The 22,062-nt window shown below is 37.1% G+C and overlaps 1 protein-coding gene and 1 long non-coding RNA gene across 8 annotated transcripts in view; one reads left to right on the top strand and one right to left on the bottom strand.

Annotated features, from left to right (window-relative positions):
• The window catches only part of LOC100685341 (rho GTPase-activating protein 20-like), an 87,098-nt gene extending 76,252 nt beyond the window's left edge, over positions 1-10,846 (top strand). For 3 of the 7 annotated variants that reach the window (XR_005382565.1, XR_005382566.1, XR_005382567.1), the window contains 2 exons: positions 6,733-7,212; positions 9,609-10,843. Coding sequence is in view for 1 of the 7 variants with exons in the window: in XM_038581752.1 (XP_038437680.1) it covers positions 6,733-6,970 (238 nt within the window). In the remaining 6 variants the exon portion in view is untranslated. Of the gene's footprint in view, positions 1-6,732; positions 7,603-9,608 lie in introns of those variants that run through there. The other 4 variants (XR_005382568.1, XR_005382570.1, XM_038581752.1 and 1 more) reach the window with 4 other exon arrangements.
• Positions 10,847-14,306: 3,460 nt separating this feature from the next.
• Positions 14,307-21,388, bottom strand: LOC111093631. The gene is made up of 2 exons (XR_005382572.1): positions 21,278-21,388; positions 14,307-15,033 (listed from the first exon to the last, which is right to left on the bottom strand). It is a non-coding gene; the product is annotated as an uncharacterized LOC111093631 (long non-coding RNA).
• Positions 21,389-22,062: the final 674 nt, after the last annotated feature.

Below are 22,062 nucleotides of genomic sequence, written 5' to 3' on the forward strand. Positions count from 1 at the left end.
CAAATAAAGTCTTTTAAAAAAATAAATATAAGCATTTTGGATTTCTTGGTACTGTCTTACACTACCAGTCTATTGGTGCATCTGTGAAAAAAAAAAAAACTGTAAACAAAGATAAGCTTTATTTTATTTGTGTATTATTTTAAGCAAATTAACAACAGGGATTATAAAACACACACACACAACAGGGATTATTCAAAGGAGTGTAGAGTTCAAGCAATCAATTGGAAACAGCTGGAAAAGACCCAACTGATACTAAAAGCATCCTTTATAAGGGAATTCTCCCTTCATAGCAAAAAAAAAAAAAGGAGACAGAAAAGCCAGTCTCCTTTCTTGATAGAATAGTCCACAAACCTGTTGTCTCTGAAAGAATGTAGAAACCATTTAGACGAGAATGGAAAAACATTTTATACTCATGGATTAAAAAAACAACTATTATTAACATTTATATACTACTCTAAGCAATCTATACATTTAATGCAATCTGTATCAAAATATTATGAGCATTTTTCACAGAGCTAGAGCAAACAATCCGAAAATTTGTATGGAACCATAAAAGACCTCCAATGGCCAAAGCAAAGCAAAGCTGGAGGCATCACAATTCTGGACTTCAAGCTATTTTAGAAAGCTATAATCATCAAGACTGTGTGATACTGGCATAAAAGGTCAATGGAACAGAAGAGAAAACCCAGAAATGGACCCACAGCTATATGGTCAACTAATCTTTGACAAAGCAGGAAAGAATATTCAAAAAGACAATTCTCTTCAACAAATGGTATTGAGAAAACTGGACCACTTTCTTACTCCAAACACAAAAATAAATTCAAAATGGATGAAAGATCTAAATCTGAGACAGGAAATCAAACAAGAGAACAGAGACAGCAACCTCTTTGACTTCAACTGTAGCAACTTCATACCTGATACATCTCTAGAGTAAAGGGAAACAAAAGCAAAAATGAACTATTGGGACTTCATCAAAATAAAAAGTCTCTGCTTTTTAACAAAGGAAACAATCAACAGGGCAGCCTGGATGGTTCAGTGGTTTAGTGCTGGCCTTCGGCCGGGGTGATCCTGGAGACCTGGAATCGAGTCCCACGTCAGGCTTCCTGCATGGAGCCTGCTTCTCCCTCTACCTGTGTCTGTGCCTCTCTCTCTCTCTCTCTCTGTTCTCATGAATAAATAAATTAAAAATCTTTTTTTTTAAATCTTTAAAAAAAGGAAACAATAAACGAAACTAAAAGGCAGCCTACAGAACGGGAGAAGATATTTGCAAATGACATACCAGATAAAGGGTTAGTATCCAAAATCTATAAAGAACTTATCAAACTCAGCACCAAAAAAACAAATTATCCAGTTAAGAAATGGGCAGAAGACATGAACAGACATTTTTCCAAAAGAAGACATCCAGATGGCTAACAGACATATGAAATGATGCTCAACATATTCATCCTCAGGGAAATACAAATCAAAACCATAATGAGGGCAGCCCTGGTGGCACAGTGTTTTGGCACCGCCTGCAGCCTGGGGTGTGATCCTGGGGACCCTGGGGATCCTGCTTCTCCCTCTACCTGTGTCTCTGCCTCTCTCTGTGTGTCTATGAATAAATAAATAAAATCTTAAAAAAACATAATGAGACACCACCTCACACATGACAGAATGGCTAAAATTATAACACAGGAAAACAGAAGATGTTGGCAAGGATTCAGAAAAAGGGGAACTCTCTTACATTGTTGGAGGGAATGCTAACTGATGCAACCACTCTAGGAAACAGTATGGAGGTTCCTGAAAAAGTTAAAAATAGCACTATCCTATGATCCAACAACTACACTACTAGGCATTTAACCAAAGGATACAAAAAAAAAAAAAAAACTGATTTGAAGGAGCACATGTGTCCCAATGTTCATAGCAGCATTATCAACAATAGCCAAATTGTATAAAAGGCCAAAATGTCCATCAAATGATGGATGGACAAAGAAGATATAGTGTGACTTGACGGGATGAGCACTGGGTGTTATACTATATGTTAGCAAATCGAACACCAATAAAAAAAATACAAAAAAAGAGAAAGATATAGTGTGTATATATGTGCAATGGAATATTACTCAGCCATCAAAAAGAGTGAGATCTTGCCATCTGCAACAATGTGGATAGAGCTAGAGTGTAGTACTTTAGGTGAACTAAGTCAAAGAAAGACAAATACCATATGATTTCACTCATGTGGAATTCAAGAAACAAAACAGATGAACATAGGGGAAGGGAAAGAAAAAGAGAGAGGAAAGCAAACCATAAAAGATTCAAATTAGGGATCCCTGGGTGGCTCAGCGGTTTAGCGTCTGCCTTTGGCCCGGGCGCGATCCCGGAGTCCCGGGATGGAGTCCCATGTCAGGCTCCCGGCATGGAGCCTGCTTCTCCCTCCTCCTGTGTCTCTGCCTCTCTCTCTCTCTCTCTAAATCTATCATGAATAAATAAATAAATAAATCGTTAAAAAAATAAAAATAAAAAAAATAAAAGATTCAAATTATAGAGAACAAACAGGGTTGATGGAAGGTAGTGGGTGGGGCACGGGCTAAATGGATAACGGGTATTAAGGAGGGCACTTGTTGTGATGAGCACTGAGTGTTACACCTAAGTGATGAATCACTAAATACTACACCTAAAACCAATTTTACCATATATGTTAACTAACTAGAATGTAAATAAAAACTTGAAAAGAAAAAATCAGTAATGTAATTCTTCATATAGAAAAAAAAGTCTAAAAAAAAGGAAAAAGTCTATCTGCATTTTAAGTCGGGTCATGATAAAAAAATGCCATAAATAACTATGGAACTGGAAAAATTATGTAAAGCAATTGTTTTCAGGCATTGGACAACAAAAAGACACGGGATATAGTCCTTCAGAGAAAAGATATGCACGAGGTAAGCTATATATTCACTCTGATTTTCTCCTGGGAAGTCTTCTTTCCATAATGAAATGGAGGGAAGCAGAGTTCAAAAAGAAAGCAGCAATCATGCAGGTTGAAGGAAACAAATCAGTGCTTGGGGCTGCCACGCTAACTGGAAGGTACCAGACAGGAGAAAGATGTTCAGAGAAGGAATATCAGAAATCAATGTAGTCACTAGAAAGAGTTTGTGCCAAATACTATTTTATGCTATGTACAGAGCAACATTTTACAAGGACTAGAGTAGAACAGTTACTGGGTAACTGTGAGTTGAATGACTCTGGAGATAACACAGTGCTGGAAAAAATGAATTTCAACTATCCACAATGGAGAGAACTTGTTGACTATCTTGGGCATTCAGCTGAAAGCCTAGAAGCATATACTTCAGGAGGGTTACACTAAGGCCATTTTAATCCAACTAAAAACAGTCTTAAACCAACCTCAACAGGATCAAGCTGATCCTATAGTAAATTAACTGCCCAGTGGTATGATTTTTACAGGAAGAAAAGAAATTAGATTCTCAGTAATATGACATCCACAATTACCTGCAGATTATCAAAAGTTACTAGATGTGTATCGACCCAAGAAAATATGACATCTAACTATGAAAACAGCAGATGAAAGACACAATCTCCCAGATGATGTAGACTTTGGATTTTTTTTAATTCATTCATAGAGACACAGAGAGAGAGAGAGAGAGAGAGAGAGAGAAGCAGAGACACAGGCAGAAACAGGCACCGTGCAGAGAGCCTGACGTGGGACCCGATCCAGGGTTTCCAGGATCACGCCCTGGGCTGCAGGTGGCGCTAAACCGCTGTGCCACCAGGACCTAGACTTCGGAATTGGCAAATAAGGTCTCTAAAAGAGTTATTATAAACGGATGAAGAGATAAAGATGTGTACATTTCAAGATAGTGAAGGGTCAATCATCAAGAAATCAGGATGCTCTTTTATATGCATGTAGTAACTGAGTTTCAAAGTACATGAAGAAAAAACTGACAGAATTTTTTTTTTAATTTAGACATGGTTTATTTTTTTTATTTTTTTATTTTTTTTATTGGTGTTCAATTTACTAACATACAGAATAACCCCCAGTGCCCGTCACCCATTCACTCCCACCCCCTGCCCACCTCCCCTTCCAACACCCCTAGTTCGTTTCCCAGAGTTAGCAGTCTTTACGTTCTGTCTCCCTTTCTGATATTTCCCACACATTTCTTCCCCCTTCCCTTATATTCCCTTTCACTATTATTTATATTCCCCAAATGAATGAGAACATATAATGTTTGTCTTTCTCCAATTGACTTACTTCACTCAGCATAATACCCTCCAGTTCCATCCACGTTGAAGCAAATGGTGGGTATTTGTCATTTCTAATAGCTGAGTAATATTCCATTGTATACATAGACCACATCTTCTTTATCCATTCATCTTTCGTTGGACACCGAGGCTCCTTCCACAGTTTGGCTATCGTGGCCATTGCTGCTATAAACATCGGGGTGCAGGTGTCCCGGCGTTTCACTGCATCTGTATCTTTGGGGTAAATCCCCAGCAGTGCAATTGCTGGGTCGTAGGGCAAGTATATTTTTAACTGTTTGAGGAACCTCCACAGTTTTCCAGAGTGGCTGCACCAGTTCACATTCCCACCAACAGTGTAAGAGGGTTCCCTTTTCTCCACATCCTCTCCAACATTTGTTGTTTCCTGCCTTGTTAATTTTCCCCATTCTCACTGGTGTGAGGTGGTATCTCATTGTGGTTTTGATTTGTATTTCCCTGATGGCAAGTGATGTAGAGCATTTTCTCATGTGCATGTTGGCCATGTCTATGTCTTCCTCTGTGAGATTTCTGTTCATGTCTTTTGCCCATTTCATGATTGGATTGTTTGTTTCTTTGGTGTTGAGTTTGAGAAGTTCTTTATAGATCTTGGAAACTAGCCCTTTATCTGATATGTCATTTGCAAATATCTTCTCCCATTCTGTAGGTTGTCTTTGAGTTTTGTCGACTGTATCCTTTGCTGTGCAAAAGCTTCTTATCTTGATGAAGTCCCAATAGTTCATTTTTGCTTTTGTTTCTTTTGCCTTCGTGGATGTATCTTGCAAGAAGTTACTATGGCTGAGTTCAAAAAGGGTGTTGCTTGTAAAAACTGACAGAATTAAAGAGAAGCACTGACAAATCCACTTGTATAGTTAGATACTATAATACTTTTGGTTTAGTAATTGATAAACTGAAAAATCACAAATAATATAAAAAATTTAGTAACATTATCAATGAATTTAATCTAATTTCCATTTATGGAATACTATACTCAGCACCCAGAGAATACACAGTCTTTTAAAGTGGATATGTAACATTCACCAAGACAGATCATGTCTTGGGCAAAAAGAATGAAGTCTCAATAAATATATTAGAATTGAAATTAGCTAGAGTATGTTTTCTGACCATAATAAAATTAAATTGAAAAAAATTTTTTTCTGATTCAGGCACTTTCAAGATCATAGTTTATTTATTACTTCAGATAAAAAGATAGTATACATATTAGGGAATCCCTTAAAATTCAATTCTAAAGTTATAACACCATCTAGTACTTTTGCATTGAATGTTAACCAAAAAAATCTCTAAACACCTGAAAGCCCCACTATTAGCATGAACTATGGTAATAAGAATTTTGACATTTAATTGTTCAATATATAGTATTTGCATTATGAAACCAATGCTGATACCATAAACAGTGATAAAGAAATAGTAAAAATAAACTTTAAAAAGCAAAGGTTTATATGCTTACAATGTGCTAAGCATCATAATTGTATAGAAAAATTAAAACATAGCAGAGCTTTCTGTTACAAAATTCTTAATCATCTGAGTTGTAGTCATTACTTGCTAACAATTTACATGCAACATCTGCTAAAATTGACATTTGATTTTTTTCCCCCAAGAAAGTATAAGTAGATAAATGACATTTAAAAGCAGACATTAATTTACTTGTGGATAGAAAAAAACTGTACTCACGATTAGTACTGGTCACAAGCCTCTTCCCTACAGATATGATTAAAAAAAAAAAAAAAAACAGTTAAGACCAAAAATAATTCCAAAAGGAGATGCATAGGCAAAGAGTACCACAAATGGCACAGCTCAAAAACTCTTGGGACCAAACACATCTTTTCTCTTTCCTTCAATGATGAGTGTTCTGTTTTGTCATCAAACAATATTGACGGAAGCAAGTGAGGGGCACCAGGTGTACAACTAATTAAATCTTGCAAAATACTAAGACGGAGGCAGGAGTGGCCAGAAGGGGCAATTTATATATAATTCAAACTATATACAGCATAACTGGAATGCAGCCCATCCCAAACTGGCTTTGTGAAACAATTGGACCTTTATGATTTAATAGTTAAAATCACATCAAGTATAATAATACAATAGATTTACATGGGAAACAAAATCCAAGGGGCATTTTATATTACTTACTGTGTTGTTTCAATTTAAAAATAATTTTGCTAAGTATACATCTCAACTGAGGTCTATGTATAAAATGTCCTAATAGATACAGATATTTACCTGTGGTGAGTTAAAGGCCTTTTTGTGACTTCTGTCTGGATTGTAGGCAGAATGCTAGATGTACATGCACACGTGGGAAAACCTCAAACCGGAGGTAATCCAAAAGATGTGCGTGTGAGGAGACTGGAGTTATTTGAAAGTCAAAGCATACCAGAAACCCAAAACAGGTGAACAGTGAGAATGGCAACAAGGAATGGATTGCCAATATGGCAGTAAAACTGTTTTGTTTTTTTTTTTTTTTAACAGGAAGAGGAAGGCCTCTCGTACCAGCAGAATCCTGCATACATACAAAAAAGAAAAAGCCATCCACCATTTCATAAAACAAAAGCCAATTATAGTGTGGAAAATACAAATTGCAGAAAACCAGAAGTCAATAGAAGAAAAACTGCTGGTTTACATGGCGGAAAGGGCCTTCACTCTGAGCCGTTACTTGGTGGCCGCTGCCAGCACGAAGGCAAGGAGCTGCCGCAGTCCTGGGGGCTGAATCGCGCCGCCCCTCCGGAAGGGCCGAAAGCATTCTCCGGGGGTGTGGGGGCCTGGCCAGGCCGATGAGGGCCGCGAGCGCTTGTCCACACGCTGAGGGTCATTCACGAATTTGTCGACAACAGCTTCCTGTACCTTCTCGATGAGGCGCTACTTAATCTTGTTGGTGGTGAGTGGATGTGTCGTCACGGCAAAAAGTAGGAAGTTCTGCTTCTCTGTGGTCAATCCGCCCTTCTCCACCAGGTTTGTAGCTTACCGATCCCGCACATTTCTCAATTAATTGAACTTTAATGGATTCCAGGCCTGCCACTAAGTAATTCAACCCAGTTCTGGACCGTTCCTGGAGGTGGAGTCTCCTGAACATGCCCCAGGGCTCCATCATCTGACTCGCAGATCGCCTTTCTCGTTAACAGACTCTTCCTTCTCATTCCACAGCCTCTAGTGCTAATTCAGTCTACAGGCAGCCACGTCATCCGGATGACGTCATCAAACGTCATTCCAAAAGGATGTGCAACCCTCTGGGTCCTTGAGGCCCACAGGGGCACCTCCTCCCTCGGGGTCGGCCGGGTCTCCTTGAGTCGCCCTTGTCGTGCTCCTGCTCCTCGCGGCGGCTCCGCGGTCGTCCTCGCCGCCGCCTCCAACCCGCTCCTTGGCGGCGCCGCCGCACCAGGCCCGAGCTGCGCTGGGCCGGCGAGGCCAGGGTTCCCGCCGGGACGCCGCGCGCGAGGGCCGCGGGACCTGCCGGGCCTCCCCCTCGCCCCCGCCGCAGGGCCTTCCGGGTCAAATCCCGCGGGCGCCGCGGCGCAGCCGGTCGGCAGCCGGGCCGGGGGCAGCCGGGCCGGGGGCAGCCGGGCCGGGGGAGTCCCGGGGAGACGCGCGGCGCGAGGAGGGCGGGCGGCTGCCGGCGGGGCCAGGCCGAGGGCGCTCCCCGCTCGCGCCGCCGCAGCCCGGGAAGCCGGGCTCCAGGCGGCGGCCAAAACTAAATTTAAAATTAATTAACACAAAGCTATGACGACACTATCAAAGTATTTTAAAATTAAGCAATATATTTCTAAAGAATCCATGGTTTCAAAAAGAAAACACACAATGATTACAAACTATTTTGACTTGAGCGATGATGAAACCACCACAGGTCCAAAGTTGTATGATACTGACTACGGTAGTGAAGGGAAAGGTATGGCTCTAGGTTAGAAGAGAAGACTGAAGGCTATAAAAAGAAGACTGAACATTTATTTGCATTTAGCCAATAAACAAAAGGAAGAAAATAAATATAAAAGCAGAAATCAATGAAATAGAATATAATCAGGGTGCCTGGGTGGCTCAGTTGGTTAAGCGTCTGCTTTTGGCTCAGCTCATGATCCCAGGGTCCTGGGATCAAGTCCTACATAAGGCTCCCTGCTCTTTGGGGAGTCTGCTTCTCCCTCTGCCCTCCCTGGCCCACTGTGACTCCTCTCTCTCTCTCTCTCTCAAATAAATTAAATTAAAAAAAAAATAGAACACAATCAAACGGTAAAGGTGACCGACAAAGCCAAAGTTGATTCTTTGAAAAGATTAATGAAACTGATAATCCATAACTAAAGTGATCAAAAATAAGAGATGGAGAAACAAATATTAATATGAGGAATACAAGAGTGTATCACTAGGGAAACTGCAGACATTAAATATATAATAAGGTAATATTACTTGAAAATTTCTGCTAAAATACTAGACAACTCAGATTAGATGTAAAACATTATATGTTCTCATTCATTTGGGAAATATAAATATAGTGAAAGGGAACAGAAGGGAAGGGAGAAGAAATGGGTAGGAAATACCAGAAAGGGAGACAGAACATAAAGACTCCTAACTCTGGGAAACGAACTAGGCGTGGTGGAAGGGGAGGGGGGCGCGGGGTGGGGTGAATGGGTGACAGGCACTGAGGGGGGCACTTGACAGGATGAGCACTGGGTGTTATTCTGTATGTTGGCAAATTGAACACCAATAAAAAATAAATTTATTATTAAAAAAATAAAAAAAAAATTCCTTGGTGGGGGAGGACACAAATTGCCAAAAGATGTAAGAAGTTAGTGGATCTGAATGCCCTAATATCAATTTGAGTTTGTAATTGAAAACTTTTCCTTAAAGAAAATTCCAATCTAGACTCTCTGGTAAATTATACTAGCATATCAGGAAGAAATACATTGCTTTCCTTTGTTCAGAAAATATAGGAAGAAGGAGAGGCAGCAATTTTATAGGGTTAAAAAAGCTTGATACTAAAGCCAGGTAAGAACATAACAGTAAATATTTTACAGACCAGTATCTCGTGAATATAGACACAAAAACCTGTAACAAAGTATTGATAATTTAAGTCTAGCTTTTATAAAAAAGCAAATATATCACAACCAAGTGAAGTTTTTCAGAGGAAAACAAGGTTAGCTCAACACTAGAAAATCAATTCACATAGTCAACCACATAAACAAAATAAAAAGAAAAATTACGTGATCATCTCAATAGGTGCAGGGAAAGGATTTTGAAAAAAATTCAACACTTATTCACGATAAAAAAAAATTTAACACCTTAAGAATAGACTGATCAAAGGTATTTGTGCAAAACTGCAGCTACAATTATTGATGGTAAAAGACTAAATGTTTTCTCCTTAGGATTGGAAAGAAGCGGCATCTCTGGGTGGTGCAGTGGTTTAGCGCCTGCCTTTGGCCCAGGGTGCGATCCTGGAGACCCGGGATCGAATCCCACGTCGGGCTCCCGGTGCATGGAGCCTGCTTCTCCCTCTGTCTATGTCTCTGCCTCTCTCTCTCTGTGACTATCATAAATAAATAAAAAATTTTTAAAAAAAAGGGATTGGAAAGAAGCAAGAGAGTCCATTCTCACCACAACCACTCAACATTTTTTTTGAGGTCCTAACCAATGTAGTAATGCAAAAAAAGAAAGAAAACATAAGTATTGGAAAGAAAAAACTAAAATTCTCCCAATTTATATATGATACAATTTTTTATATATAAAATACCAAGGAATCTAAATACCCATTACAACTATTAAGTGAATTTAACAAGGTTCCATACAGGATACCGATACAAGTCAAATACAAAACTAAGTCGTTTTTCTAAATTTTAGCAATGAATAACTTGAAAATGAAATATAAAACCGTAATATACATAATAATAAAAAACCCCACTGTCTTCTTATTAGTGATGTATATCAGGCAACAGAACACTGTTAAGCAATACAAAGAACAGCTGATGTATACAACAATATGAATGCATCTCCAAAACTTTAAGATCAGCAAGAAAAACCAGACACACAATTACATACATTTAGTGTATAACTTCAGTTATACGAAAATCTAGAAATGGCAAACTACTCTATGGTTTTAGATTTCACAGCAGTAGTTTCCTGTCGGAAAGGGGGTTGACTGGAAAGGAACATGAAGGAACTTTCTGGGATGAGGGAAAATATTTACATCTTGAAAATGGTGTGGATGAGAGTCATGAATTTGTCAAAACTCTCCAAACTGTACACTTAAGATCGGTGTATTTCACTGCATATAAATTTTACATCAAAAAAAATTTTAAAATACAGCTACCTGTGATTTTCTCCAAGATCACAATTCTTTCTGAAAGCCTAACAATGTAATTGCACACTCAGACAAGTTGTTTTGTTCATTTCCGTCAAGGCTTTTGGTTTTGCTGTAGTACCTGGTGTTGACCATATTTTGTATAATTAACAAATACTTTTTAAACATTATTAATTTTTCTCTATCTTATTAACTTTTGTCACACTTTTTTCATCACTTGATAAACAATAACCATTTTTGTTGTGGAGCGTCTAGTCAATAGTAATGGAGTTGTTTTTAGTGGGGATTGGTTCCCATATAACCTGTAGCTCAGTAATAAAATAGGTGCCATTTAAACATAATTTCTTGTGTCCTTGAACTTGGGCAGCTCTTTTCACTGCTGCATTTTGATCTGTGCCGTGCTCACAATATGAAACATCTTTTTTGCTTTTGTCATTTATTCAACAAATATTTATCACAGTTACCATGTATCAGGTGGTGTGTGACTGTATGCAAGGTGGTAAGCCCTCAATGCTTTAAAAAAAAAAAAGCAGGTAAGTTCCTGTTCCTTTTTAATTTACAGTCTAGAGTATTTAGGTTGAGACTGTAATCAAGTAGTTATGCAGGTACACATGAAATTAGAACTATGAATCAGACCAACATAAGCACTGGGAAGAAGAGTGGTACACGACAGCATTTAAGCAGATCTCTCTTACAATGCCACAAGTGGGGGCACCTGGGTGGCTCGGCCTGCAAAGTATCTGCTTTTTTTTTTTTTAAGATTTTATTTATTTATTTATTTATTTATTTATTTATTTATTTATTTATTTATTTATGAGAGACACAGAGAGAGGGGCAGAGGCAGAGGGAGAAGCAGGCTCCATGCAGGGAGCCTGATGTGTGACTTGATCCCGGTACTCTAGGATCACGCCCTGAGCCAAAGGCAGATGCTCAACTGTTGAGCCACTCAGGCATCCCAAGTATCTGCCTTTGACTCCGGTCATGATCCCAGGGTCTTGGGATCAAGCCAAGCCCACAAGGGCTCCCTGTGCTCAGTGGAGTCTCCTCCCTCTCCCTCTATCCTGTCCCCCTGCTCATGCTCTCTCTCTCAAATAAACCCTTAAAATAGCACACACACACACACACACACACACACACACACACACACAATGTAACAAGGTGATTTTATCTGAGAAAATAAATTTTGAACTGAAATTAAGAGGATCTTAGGACCCAAATAGGAAATACAACTGACATGGTAGTGGAATGGGTTTGAGGCAGAGGCAGTGGAATGTACAGAGACCTTAAAGGGAGGGAGCATGACATTGTACAGGAGCCAAAAGAAGGCCTAGGTAGCCGGAATGCAGAGAGTACAGGAGAAGATAAAGTCAGAGAGGCAGGCATGCTAAATATTTTAGCTGTTGTTCCTAAAATGTTCCAAGCCACCAAAGGCTTTTAAGAATATGTTGGGGGGTGGGGGGAGTGGAGAATATGTTGGGAAAAAGTAGGTTTTTTTTCTAAACAGATTTGGGTACTGAAAATGTCACTTTAGCAGTCACAATTTATAAAGGTTGTTTTACAGACTACCTAGCCCATTACGCCTTTCCTCTCAAGCAGAGGTGATTTCTATTTTTGAACCACATACCCATTTTCTGTATCCCTTATAGATTCCTTGCAATAATTTTGTCTTGTACTATTACTTCCTTGTTTAATCCTTGCTACACCAGAAACTGTTTAAGGGCCCAGATATTTTTATTTCACCTTAGAATACTCTGCTGTACCCAATAATGTAGTAGGGAAGGAAAAGGTACTGATTTATTCTCATTCAGTGACCAAACACAAGATGAGCCAGAGCATGCTCATACCTGGGGCATAATCAGTGTTGCAGTGAAAATGGAACATAGGACATTGAGGTCAATTGTTTCTTAGGAATCTGTTGGATTCCCATAGGTCCATGCAGTCAGTAGGACCTTAGGGCTGTCCTCTCATTCTGGCTGAGGTTAGGAGGTCTGCATATTTAATTTCTGGTACATCTATAACATAAAACTATATGTCAACTAATTGGAATTAAAGCAAAAACTTAAAAAGCCGAAAGAAAAAAATTCTGGCACATCCAGAAGGAATCACAACAGAGCTGGAGAGCTAACTCACAATTAACCAGATGGTGAAGCAAGTGGCATTAAAAAAAAATGATGCTATTTGTATTTTTCTGAGGACAATACAATTATGACTTGTGTTCCTTGATTAGTAAATAGTTTTCCTATAGGTAAAGTCTACTCAAGATGCCAAATTATATGCACAAAAAGCAAGGAATCAGAGCAAAGTAAGTTAATTGTCTCCTCTTGATTGCTTGCTTTCAAGCTATCCCACTGGTATGTAGCAAGGGCTACATAATCACACATATTGACCAAGGTAAGCTTTTCCTGGTGAGTACTAGGAACACAGCAGGCAAATATACATTATGAATTTTCCTTTCCTAAAAGAGGCATGTTATTCTTTGCATGATAGTCCTTTTTCTTCAATGTGTTAAAACTTCCAATTAAGTTATGGGTTAAGTCTTAACTGAGGGGTATGCAGATAAAATATTAAAATAATGCCTAATAAATTATCTGATTCAGATAAAGACAAATTAATTTCTCTATTTCCATGTTCTCTCTCCTTTCCAAGGGAAAGGAGAAGGTCCCTTACCATTCCTCATTAGGAGCAAGCATGACATTTGAATAAGTAGAGCATCTTTGCAGGAGTCACCTAAGGGGTATTTCCTAAATAGTGCCATAAAGTACCCTACTAGCTCAAAAGAGTTAGGTAAGAATCCTAGAGTGCCTAAATTACTTCAAACTTTATTAGGAAGTAGGAACATAAGACTGTAAGAGCCCACACTTTTAACCTTCAACTTTATGAAGGTTCAACTCTTATATTTTACAAAATATCTGGCATTAGTAATAAGAGTGTCAGCACATCACTAGGTCGATTAGAACAAGCTTGTTTATTTTGTTGTTCACTTGTCTGAGAAACTAGCAATCACTTAGAGATTATGTGTAAACATATTTCACTCTGGTTATGTATTTATCACTTTTGTCACTATATATATTGAGGCTATTTTATTAGGTACATTATAAGTTTAGGATTGTTGTATGTTCCTGGAAAATAGTATAATATTGTTATCTAATCTGCAATAATGCATTTTGCCTTAAAGCCTACCTAGCATGACGCTAACATACACATATTTATTCGTCTTTCCTTGTACTTTCTTTTTAAAATTTATTTTTCCTTGCAGTTTCAACTTATCCTTATGTTAGACATTTTTCTTCTATGTGGCACATAGCTGTACTTTTTTTAGTCCAGTCCTATAATCAAACCCTCAAAGTTGATTTTCAAATTGTGGTCTGACCTTGTGAAGATCCCCAAGAAGATGTCTTTGTGGTAGAAGATGTCTTAGTCTTTTGGGGCTGCTATAATGAAAATATCATTGACTGGGTAGCTTAAACAACAACATTTATTTCTCACAGTTCTGGAGCTGGAAAGTCCAAGAGCAAGGCATTAGCAGATTTGTTATCTAGTGAGAGCCCACCTCCTGGTTCACAGACGAATGTATTCTTGCTGTGTCCCCAGATAGGAAGGGAGCTCTCTGGAGTCTCTTTATATAAGCACTAATCCCATTCATGTGGGTGCCATCCTCATGATCTAATCACTTCCCAAAGGTTCAACCTTCTAATATTACACTGGAAGTTAGGATTTCAACATACGAATTTTGAGGGAACAAAAACATCCAGTCCATAACTTGGGGTACGTAAAATTCTTTTCAATTAGTATTTTTTCCAGGTTTATTGATATTTAATTGACATATAACATTGTATAAGTTTAAGGTTGACAATTTGATTTGATACATGTATATATTGCAAAACATTACCACAATAGTTAGTTAACACATCCTTCATCTCACATAATTACCATTTTGTTGTTATTGTTATGGTGGTGGTGGTTGTTATGATGAGAATATTTAAGAACTAGTCTCTTAGCAACTTGCAAGTATACAGTACAATGTCATCAGCTATGATTATAACTGGTATACGTTAGATCCCCAGAACATATTCATCTTAAAACTGGAAGTTTGTATACTTTGAACAATATCTCTTCATTTCTCCCAATTCTTGGCCATTGGCAACTACTGTTATATTCTCTGCTCCTATGAGTTCTTTTTTATTTTTATTTTTTGGATTCCACATGTAAGTAATATACAGTATTTGTCTTTCTCTGATTTATTTTGCTTAGCATAATACCTTCAATTTCATCAATGCTGTCACAATGGGCAGGATTTTCTTTGGTTTTTCTCATGGCTGATTAATAATCCATTATTAGGGATCCCTGGGTGGCGCAGCGGTTCGGCGCCTGCCTTTGGCCCAGGGCGCGATCCTGGAGATCCGGGATCGAATCCCACGTCGGGCTCCCGGTGCATGGAGCCTGCTTCTCCCTCTGCCTGTGTCTCTGCCTCTCTCTCTCTCTCTGTGGTGTGACTATCATAAATAAATAAAAATTAAAAAAAAATTAAAAAAATAATCCATTATTATATATGGAATATACGTGTATATATACACAATATACATGCACTACATTTTCTTTTTTTATTTGTCCATTGTTAGACATTTAGGATGTTTCTACGTCTTGGCTACTATAAATAATGCTGTGATAAATATGAGAGTGCAGATATGCTGCTTTCATTTTCTTCAGATAAATGTTCAGAAGTGGAATTCTTGGATGATATGGTAGTTTTATTTTTAATTTTTCAAGAAACATCGACAGTGGGGGTTTTCCATAGTGGCTATACCAATTTACATTTTCACCAATAGCCACAAACATTGCCTTTTCTCCACATCCTTGCCAGCATTTATTATATCCTGTCTTTTTGATAATAGCCATTATAACAGGCATGAGATGATATCTCATTGTGGTTTTGATTTGCATTTATCTAATGACTAGTGATGTTGAGCATCTTTTCATGTGGCTTGTTGGCTATCTGTATGTCTTCTTTGGAAAAATATCAGATCTCTTGTCTATTTTTAAATCAGATTTTTTGCTTGTTTTTGTTTTGCTATTGAGTTGTGGGAGTTCCTCATATATTAGGGTTCTTAACCCTTTATCAGATAAATGGTTTCCAAATTTTTTATGGAATTTTTATTGGGAGGCTATTTCAGTTTACCAAATCCATCAATTGTCAAATTATCCTCAAAAAAATTACGTTCAATCTTCTGGCTGTATTTTTGGAAACTATTCATACTGTATAATTGGCAGGTAAGAAATAGATATAATTCTACGTGTCACCTTTTAAAGGTACATTCAGGAATGCCTGAATGGCTCAGGGGTTGAGTGTCTCCCTTCCGCTCAGGGCATGATCCCAGAGTCCCAGAATCAAGTCCCGCATCGGGCTCCCTGCATGGATCCTGCTTCTCCCTCTGCCTGTGTCTGTGCCTCTCTCTCTGTGTGTCTCTCATGAATAAATAAATAAAATCTTTAAAAAATAATAGTACATTCATCTGTTTGGTTTTTTTTTTTTTTTAAGATTTTTATTTATTTATTCATTCGAGACACAGAGAGGGAGAGAGAGAGGCAGAGACACAGGCAGAGGGAGAAGTAGGCTCCATGCACCAGGAGACTGATGTGGGATTCCATCCCGGGTCTCCAGGATCAGGCCCTGGGCGGAAGGCAGACACTCAACCACTGCGCCACCCAGGGATCCCTTCTTTTTCATTTTTAATATTACCATAATCTGATACATATTTTATATACCAATAATAATAAAATTAATAATTAGAATACTTATATATTTTGATATGTAAGATTATGAGAGTTGGCAAAAGGAATTAGAGATCTCAATACAGAAGGGAAAACACATTTAGGAAATAAGTTTTCCATAGCAACAGAGTCTTATTTATCTCATAGTGATTATTCTAAAATAGCTTATCTGAAAGCCCTGGACACTTTGAATTAATGGAAAAATTGAAAAGAATATTAAAGTCTCATTACCCTAGATAGTGATTCATGAATTAGGTTTAATAGCCTAAGTATTCTCCCATCTGCTGAGAAATATATCTAGAGAGGATTAACATTAATTTTAATAATTCCAGTTTTAAATGCAGTTTTTCACAAACAGAATTTGCAACACTCCTTTGGAAAAATCCCTAAAGTTTCATATGACTGAAATCTGCTCAGAAATATAAAAACAAAGAAATCATGAAAATAGATGGAAATATCAAAGGAATGAAAATGACTTCATAAGAAACTACATAGTTCACTGACTATTAAAGGACTGATCTTCCTGTTTGTCGATTATGATAATGCCCAGATTTTTCTTCTGATTTTTTTCTATTAACTAGTTATATTCCTGTTAATTAACAACTGGATCAAAATGTAGACAACTGAAAATTTTTTAAATCACAAAATGAGTAAAAGAAGTCCTCAGAGGGGATCTATTAAAGCCATTCAATGTACAAATGAAGAAATTGATGACAGGTGAAGTAAAATATTTATTCAATGTTGCAGTGACTTGGTGGTTTCATCCCCCATTTCAATTCCATTCACTTAGAGCAATTGTTTATTAATGTTAGTTATCATACTATTGAAGGTTTTCAGTGATACATAAGTAAGTGGGCAGGTAAACTGATAGGTAGGTAGGTAAATAGATAGGCAGACCACTAAACCCTCCCTCAAAATATTTCATTCGTGTGTGTGTGCATGGGTGTACATCTGAATGTGTATACCACTGACCCTCCAAAATTTCAGATCTAAATAAGACTCTGAGTATCAGGTACTGTACTATAGGACCAACTAGTAACTCTCTCTAAAAAAAATTAAGTTTTATCTCTTTTTCCATCTTCATCCATCTCTATTCTTTCAATCTCTTAGTTTCTGAATTGTTTAAATTTTAATAAATTTCATTCTCAAAAATTAATAAAACTTAGAATAAAATGACCTTGTGAGAAATCCCATCTCATGGTAATTCCACCCAGACAATTGTCAAGAATTATTACACTGCCTTAAAAGAATTCTGTTTTTGCAAAATATATGACTGCCACTGATCACATTTCTCTAATAAGGAAGACAGCACCTACACTAAGAATACCACAGTTGTGCTTCAGGTTTTTGTTTTGTTTTTGTTCTAAATCTTAAAATCTTGCCTCCCTCTTAGGGCTATCATGAAAATTAAACTAGATAATGGAATCAGAGTACTTTGCTAAGAGCCTGAGGCATAGTAGGTAGTGAAAATAAATATTGCTTTACTTCACTCTCTGCTTTGTAATTGTATAATTATTTTAATTCCATAAAGGGAGAAAAAAATGTTTGGTTGAAATGTAATAAAAAGAATAAAAATAGATGAAAAAGTATATAACCCACTTCAAATTACTTTCTCCGTGCTACTCAGGGATTCAAAATGAATTGAAACATAAACATAAAAGAAAAAGAAACAAAGAAATGTCCCACCTTACTTGTCCTTATTTGGAAGAAATAAGACAAATTATGCTTAGGCTCCAGGTTTGTCACTGAAATCACAAGCTACTAGTCTATCTTTTTTAGTACCAGAAATAATCTGAGGGAGATTTAGACATTTCAAGATCACCCAGATTTTGTCAGTTTTCAGTAGCTCTATTTTAAATCAAGCATTCAGTATACGTATATTATTGAGCATCTGCCATGTACTACCCCTGGGATAATTGTTAGTGGATATAATTAATAAGAAATCGTTCCTTGTCCACAGAAAACTGACAGAGCTATTTAGCTCAGTGTAGTAAATAAGTATGAGGAAAGTGAATAGGATTGGAGCATAACATATAGAGACCTCAGCCTGCTTGAAGGTAGGAGAAATTAGATCTGAATCTAGTCTTACCCTACTCAAAGTAGGAATTGGTCTATTCAAGGGTTGGCTGAAAGAACATTCCATCTATAGACAGGCAGAGACAAGAAATCAGGTGTTGTGAAATGGATGGGAAAATGTGACTAGTACAAGCCTATCAGAAAATAGAAATGTCAGCCTATTATTGTGGAAACCTGCTGACATCTGATAAAGTACTGTTACCAAAAATTTACAAAAAATTTTTAAAACTTGACAATAAGAAAATGGGTAATCTGATTTTATTATTTTTTATTATTGAGAGAGAGAGCATGTACAAGCACGTGTATGCACGAAAGGGGGATGGGCAGAGGGAAAGAGAGAGAGTCCCAAGCAGACCCCACATTGAGCACAGAACCTGACATGGGACTCAGTCTAATGACCCTGAGATCATGACCTGAGCGAAATCAAGAGTCAGACACCTAACTAACTGAGCCATCCAGGAGCTCCAGTAATCTGATCTTAAAATGGGCAAAGAGTCTTAATAGACACATCACCAGGAAAAGACATAGAGGTGGCAGACAGGCACATGAAAAGGTGCTCAACATTACATGTCACTAGGGAATTGCAAATTAATACAACAAGGTACTAGTATACAACTATTAGAATGGCCAAAATCTGGAACACTGACAAAGCAAAAGGTGGAGAGGACGGAGAATAACAGGAACTCTGATTCACTACTGATGGGAATGCAAAATGGTTACAGTCACTTTGGAAGGCAATCTGGTAGTTTCTTACAAAACTAAACATACTTTCCCATACAACCCAAGATCACTCCTTGGTATTTACCATAGCAGTTTTATTCACAACTGCCAAGACTTGGAAACAACCAAGATGCCCTTCAGTAGCTGAATGAATGAATAAATGTGGTACATCCAGACAACAGAATATTAGTCAGTACTAAAAATAAATAAGCTATCAATCCACAAAAAGACATGGAGTAACCTTAAATACATATTACTAAGTGAAAGAAGCCAGACTGAAAAAGCTTTCTTTATACTATTTGATTTCAACTATGATCTTCCAGAAAAAGCAATACTGTGAAAGCAATAAAAAGATCACTGTTTGAAAGGGATTAGGGAAGAGGGAAGGATAATAGGTAGAGCACAGAGGATTTTTAAGGCAGTGAGAATACTCTGTCTGATAGTGTATTGGTGGATACATGTCATTATACATTTGTCCAAACCCACAGAATGTGCAACACGGAGTAAACCCTAATGGAAACTATGGACTCTGGGTGATAATAGTGTGGGAGTGTACCTTTATCAGTAATGACAAGCATACGTTGGTGGAGTATGTTGATAATGTGGGAAGCTCTGCATGTATAGGTACAGGGGATATATGGGAGATTTCTGTATCTTTGTCTTGATTTTGCAATGAACCTAAAGCTGCTCTAAAATTTTGTTAATTTAATAAATAGATAAATAAATATATGTATGTATGTATACACATATCAATAGTCCTATTTCCAGGTGTTGAGACATTGGTTACTCAACTTTTTCAAATTCCCCAGATCATGTAATTCCTTTTTTGTTTTCAAAGAATGGGTATTTTGGATCACTAACACCTTTAAAATATCTGAGATATTTTACCACAATTAATTTAACCCCTAAATGATAAGTATCTCAAATTACCTGAGTATAGATAGATAAAAGACTAGTCAGAAACAGTTATTTTTACATTTCCATTTAAAGAAGCCTGCTCATTCTCGGAATAAAGTCAATTTCTTCAGATGAAGAAAATTAGGTTGCCATTGATATAGGTAACAAAATCGCATTCAGAACTGTGTGATCCTGAGAGAAATTTAATCCATGTCTTAGTGTTATACTGTGTATTCCAGGTTCTCTTCCTATATGTATCCATTAAATTTCCAGGAATGTGAGGGACATAATAATTGAAATTACTGTCCAATTATAAAATATAAGTATGTTTTTCCTAAGTCTGTGGTCCTGAAAATGCATATGTGAATACATTCTTCCCAAATTGAATCATATTTAAATATTCTATGAAGAAACTAACACTTAAATAACTATGATAAATTAATTTGTTGGAAGAAGATAATATAATATATATCCTCAATATATACAATGTATATTGAGCTGTGACTAGATTATTATAAAAATTTTCTAGGACTGGGATCCCTGGAATAAATATGAAAGGAGAAGACTGTCTTATAATTAGAACCTTAACTAAATCTACAATTAAATACATATCTTCTATATTGTCCTCTTGGCTTGAAGAAAAGCTAATTCTATAGAAAATATATCTCAATAGTTTTACTGTCACATAAACCTATTCAAATCCACCTACTTCATGTGCATCTGACTGAATACATTCTTTGTATATGACAATATTTATGTATTTAAGTCTAAGAATCACACCTGAAGAACAAATATTGGTAAATAGGAATAAAGATAACTTGAAAACCAACAAATTAACATGTCTATTTTTATTTCTGTTGTAAAAAGCAGCTATAATTTTCAATATGACTTCTATTCTTTATTTAAAGTATTGTTATGAATTTCCAGCTGTGGTAGACCAAATGTTAAGGACTAAGAAACAGGAGAAGAAAGAAACACAGGAAGGGAGTCTAGCATTTTCCATTGTAGTGTCTCCTGATTCTCTTAAAGGTGATTAGAAGCTGAGCAGTGCTTTTGACAGCCTTGGGGCCATAGCAGACAGTGTAAGAATTCAAAATAGTGGCTTCTTGGAAGGAAGGAGGGAGTAAGGATTGAGAAAGGACAATGATCTTTCCTTTTTCCTTAGTGGTCGTTATACAGGTGTTACTTTGCCCTAACTCATCAAGCTGCACATTAGTATTTTGTGCACTTCTCTCTATGTGTGTTGTACTTCAAAGTAGACAAGTAAAAACTTACCATGATAAGAAATGTCAACTCATGGTTACACTCTTAAATTCACTTCAGTAAACACATTGAGCATCTTCTCATGCCAGCCATGATGCTAAGTGTTAGCCTCACAACTCTAAATAGAAGACAAATACCATATGATTTTATTCATGTGTTGAATTTAAGAAAAAAAAAAACAAACAACATGGGAGAGGGAGAGGAAAACCAAGAAACAGACTTTTATCCATAGAGAACAAAATGATGGTTACCAGAGGGGAGATGCCCAGCAGGATGGGTTAAATAGGTGATGGGGATTGAGAAGTGCACTTCTGATAAGCACTGGGTGTTGTTTCTAAGTGTTGAATCACTAAATTCTACACCTGAAACCAGTATTGTACTGTTAACTAACTGGAATTTAAGGAAAAATTTTGTAAAAAGGCCATAATTTTTTAAAAATAAACTTATGTGTAGAAACAAGAACAAAAACAAAAAGAGAGAGACACGTCCCTAATTTCATCAAGCTGACAATCTAGGAAAAATATGGCATTAAGAAATGCCATAATAGGAAAATTCAAGACTTTAGCACTTACATTGAAAGCCGCTAATTTAATAAAGAAATCATGTCAGTTTGGAATGGTAAGTTCTAAAGCCTAAGTTATAAATTTATAAATTTAATATTTTGTTTTCCGTGGTCATGTTTTTGCTGTGATTTTTAAAAATATTTTATTTATTTGAGAGAAACAGAGAGTATGAGTAAAAGGAGGGGCAGAGAGAGAGAGTTAGAGGGAGAAGCAGACTCTCCATTGAGTGGGGAA

This window comes from Canis lupus, chromosome 32 (assembly GCF_011100685.1).
Source record: "Canis lupus familiaris isolate Mischka breed German Shepherd chromosome 32, alternate assembly UU_Cfam_GSD_1.0, whole genome shotgun sequence".
NCBI classification, from domain to species: domain Eukaryota; kingdom Metazoa; phylum Chordata; class Mammalia; order Carnivora; family Canidae; genus Canis; species Canis lupus.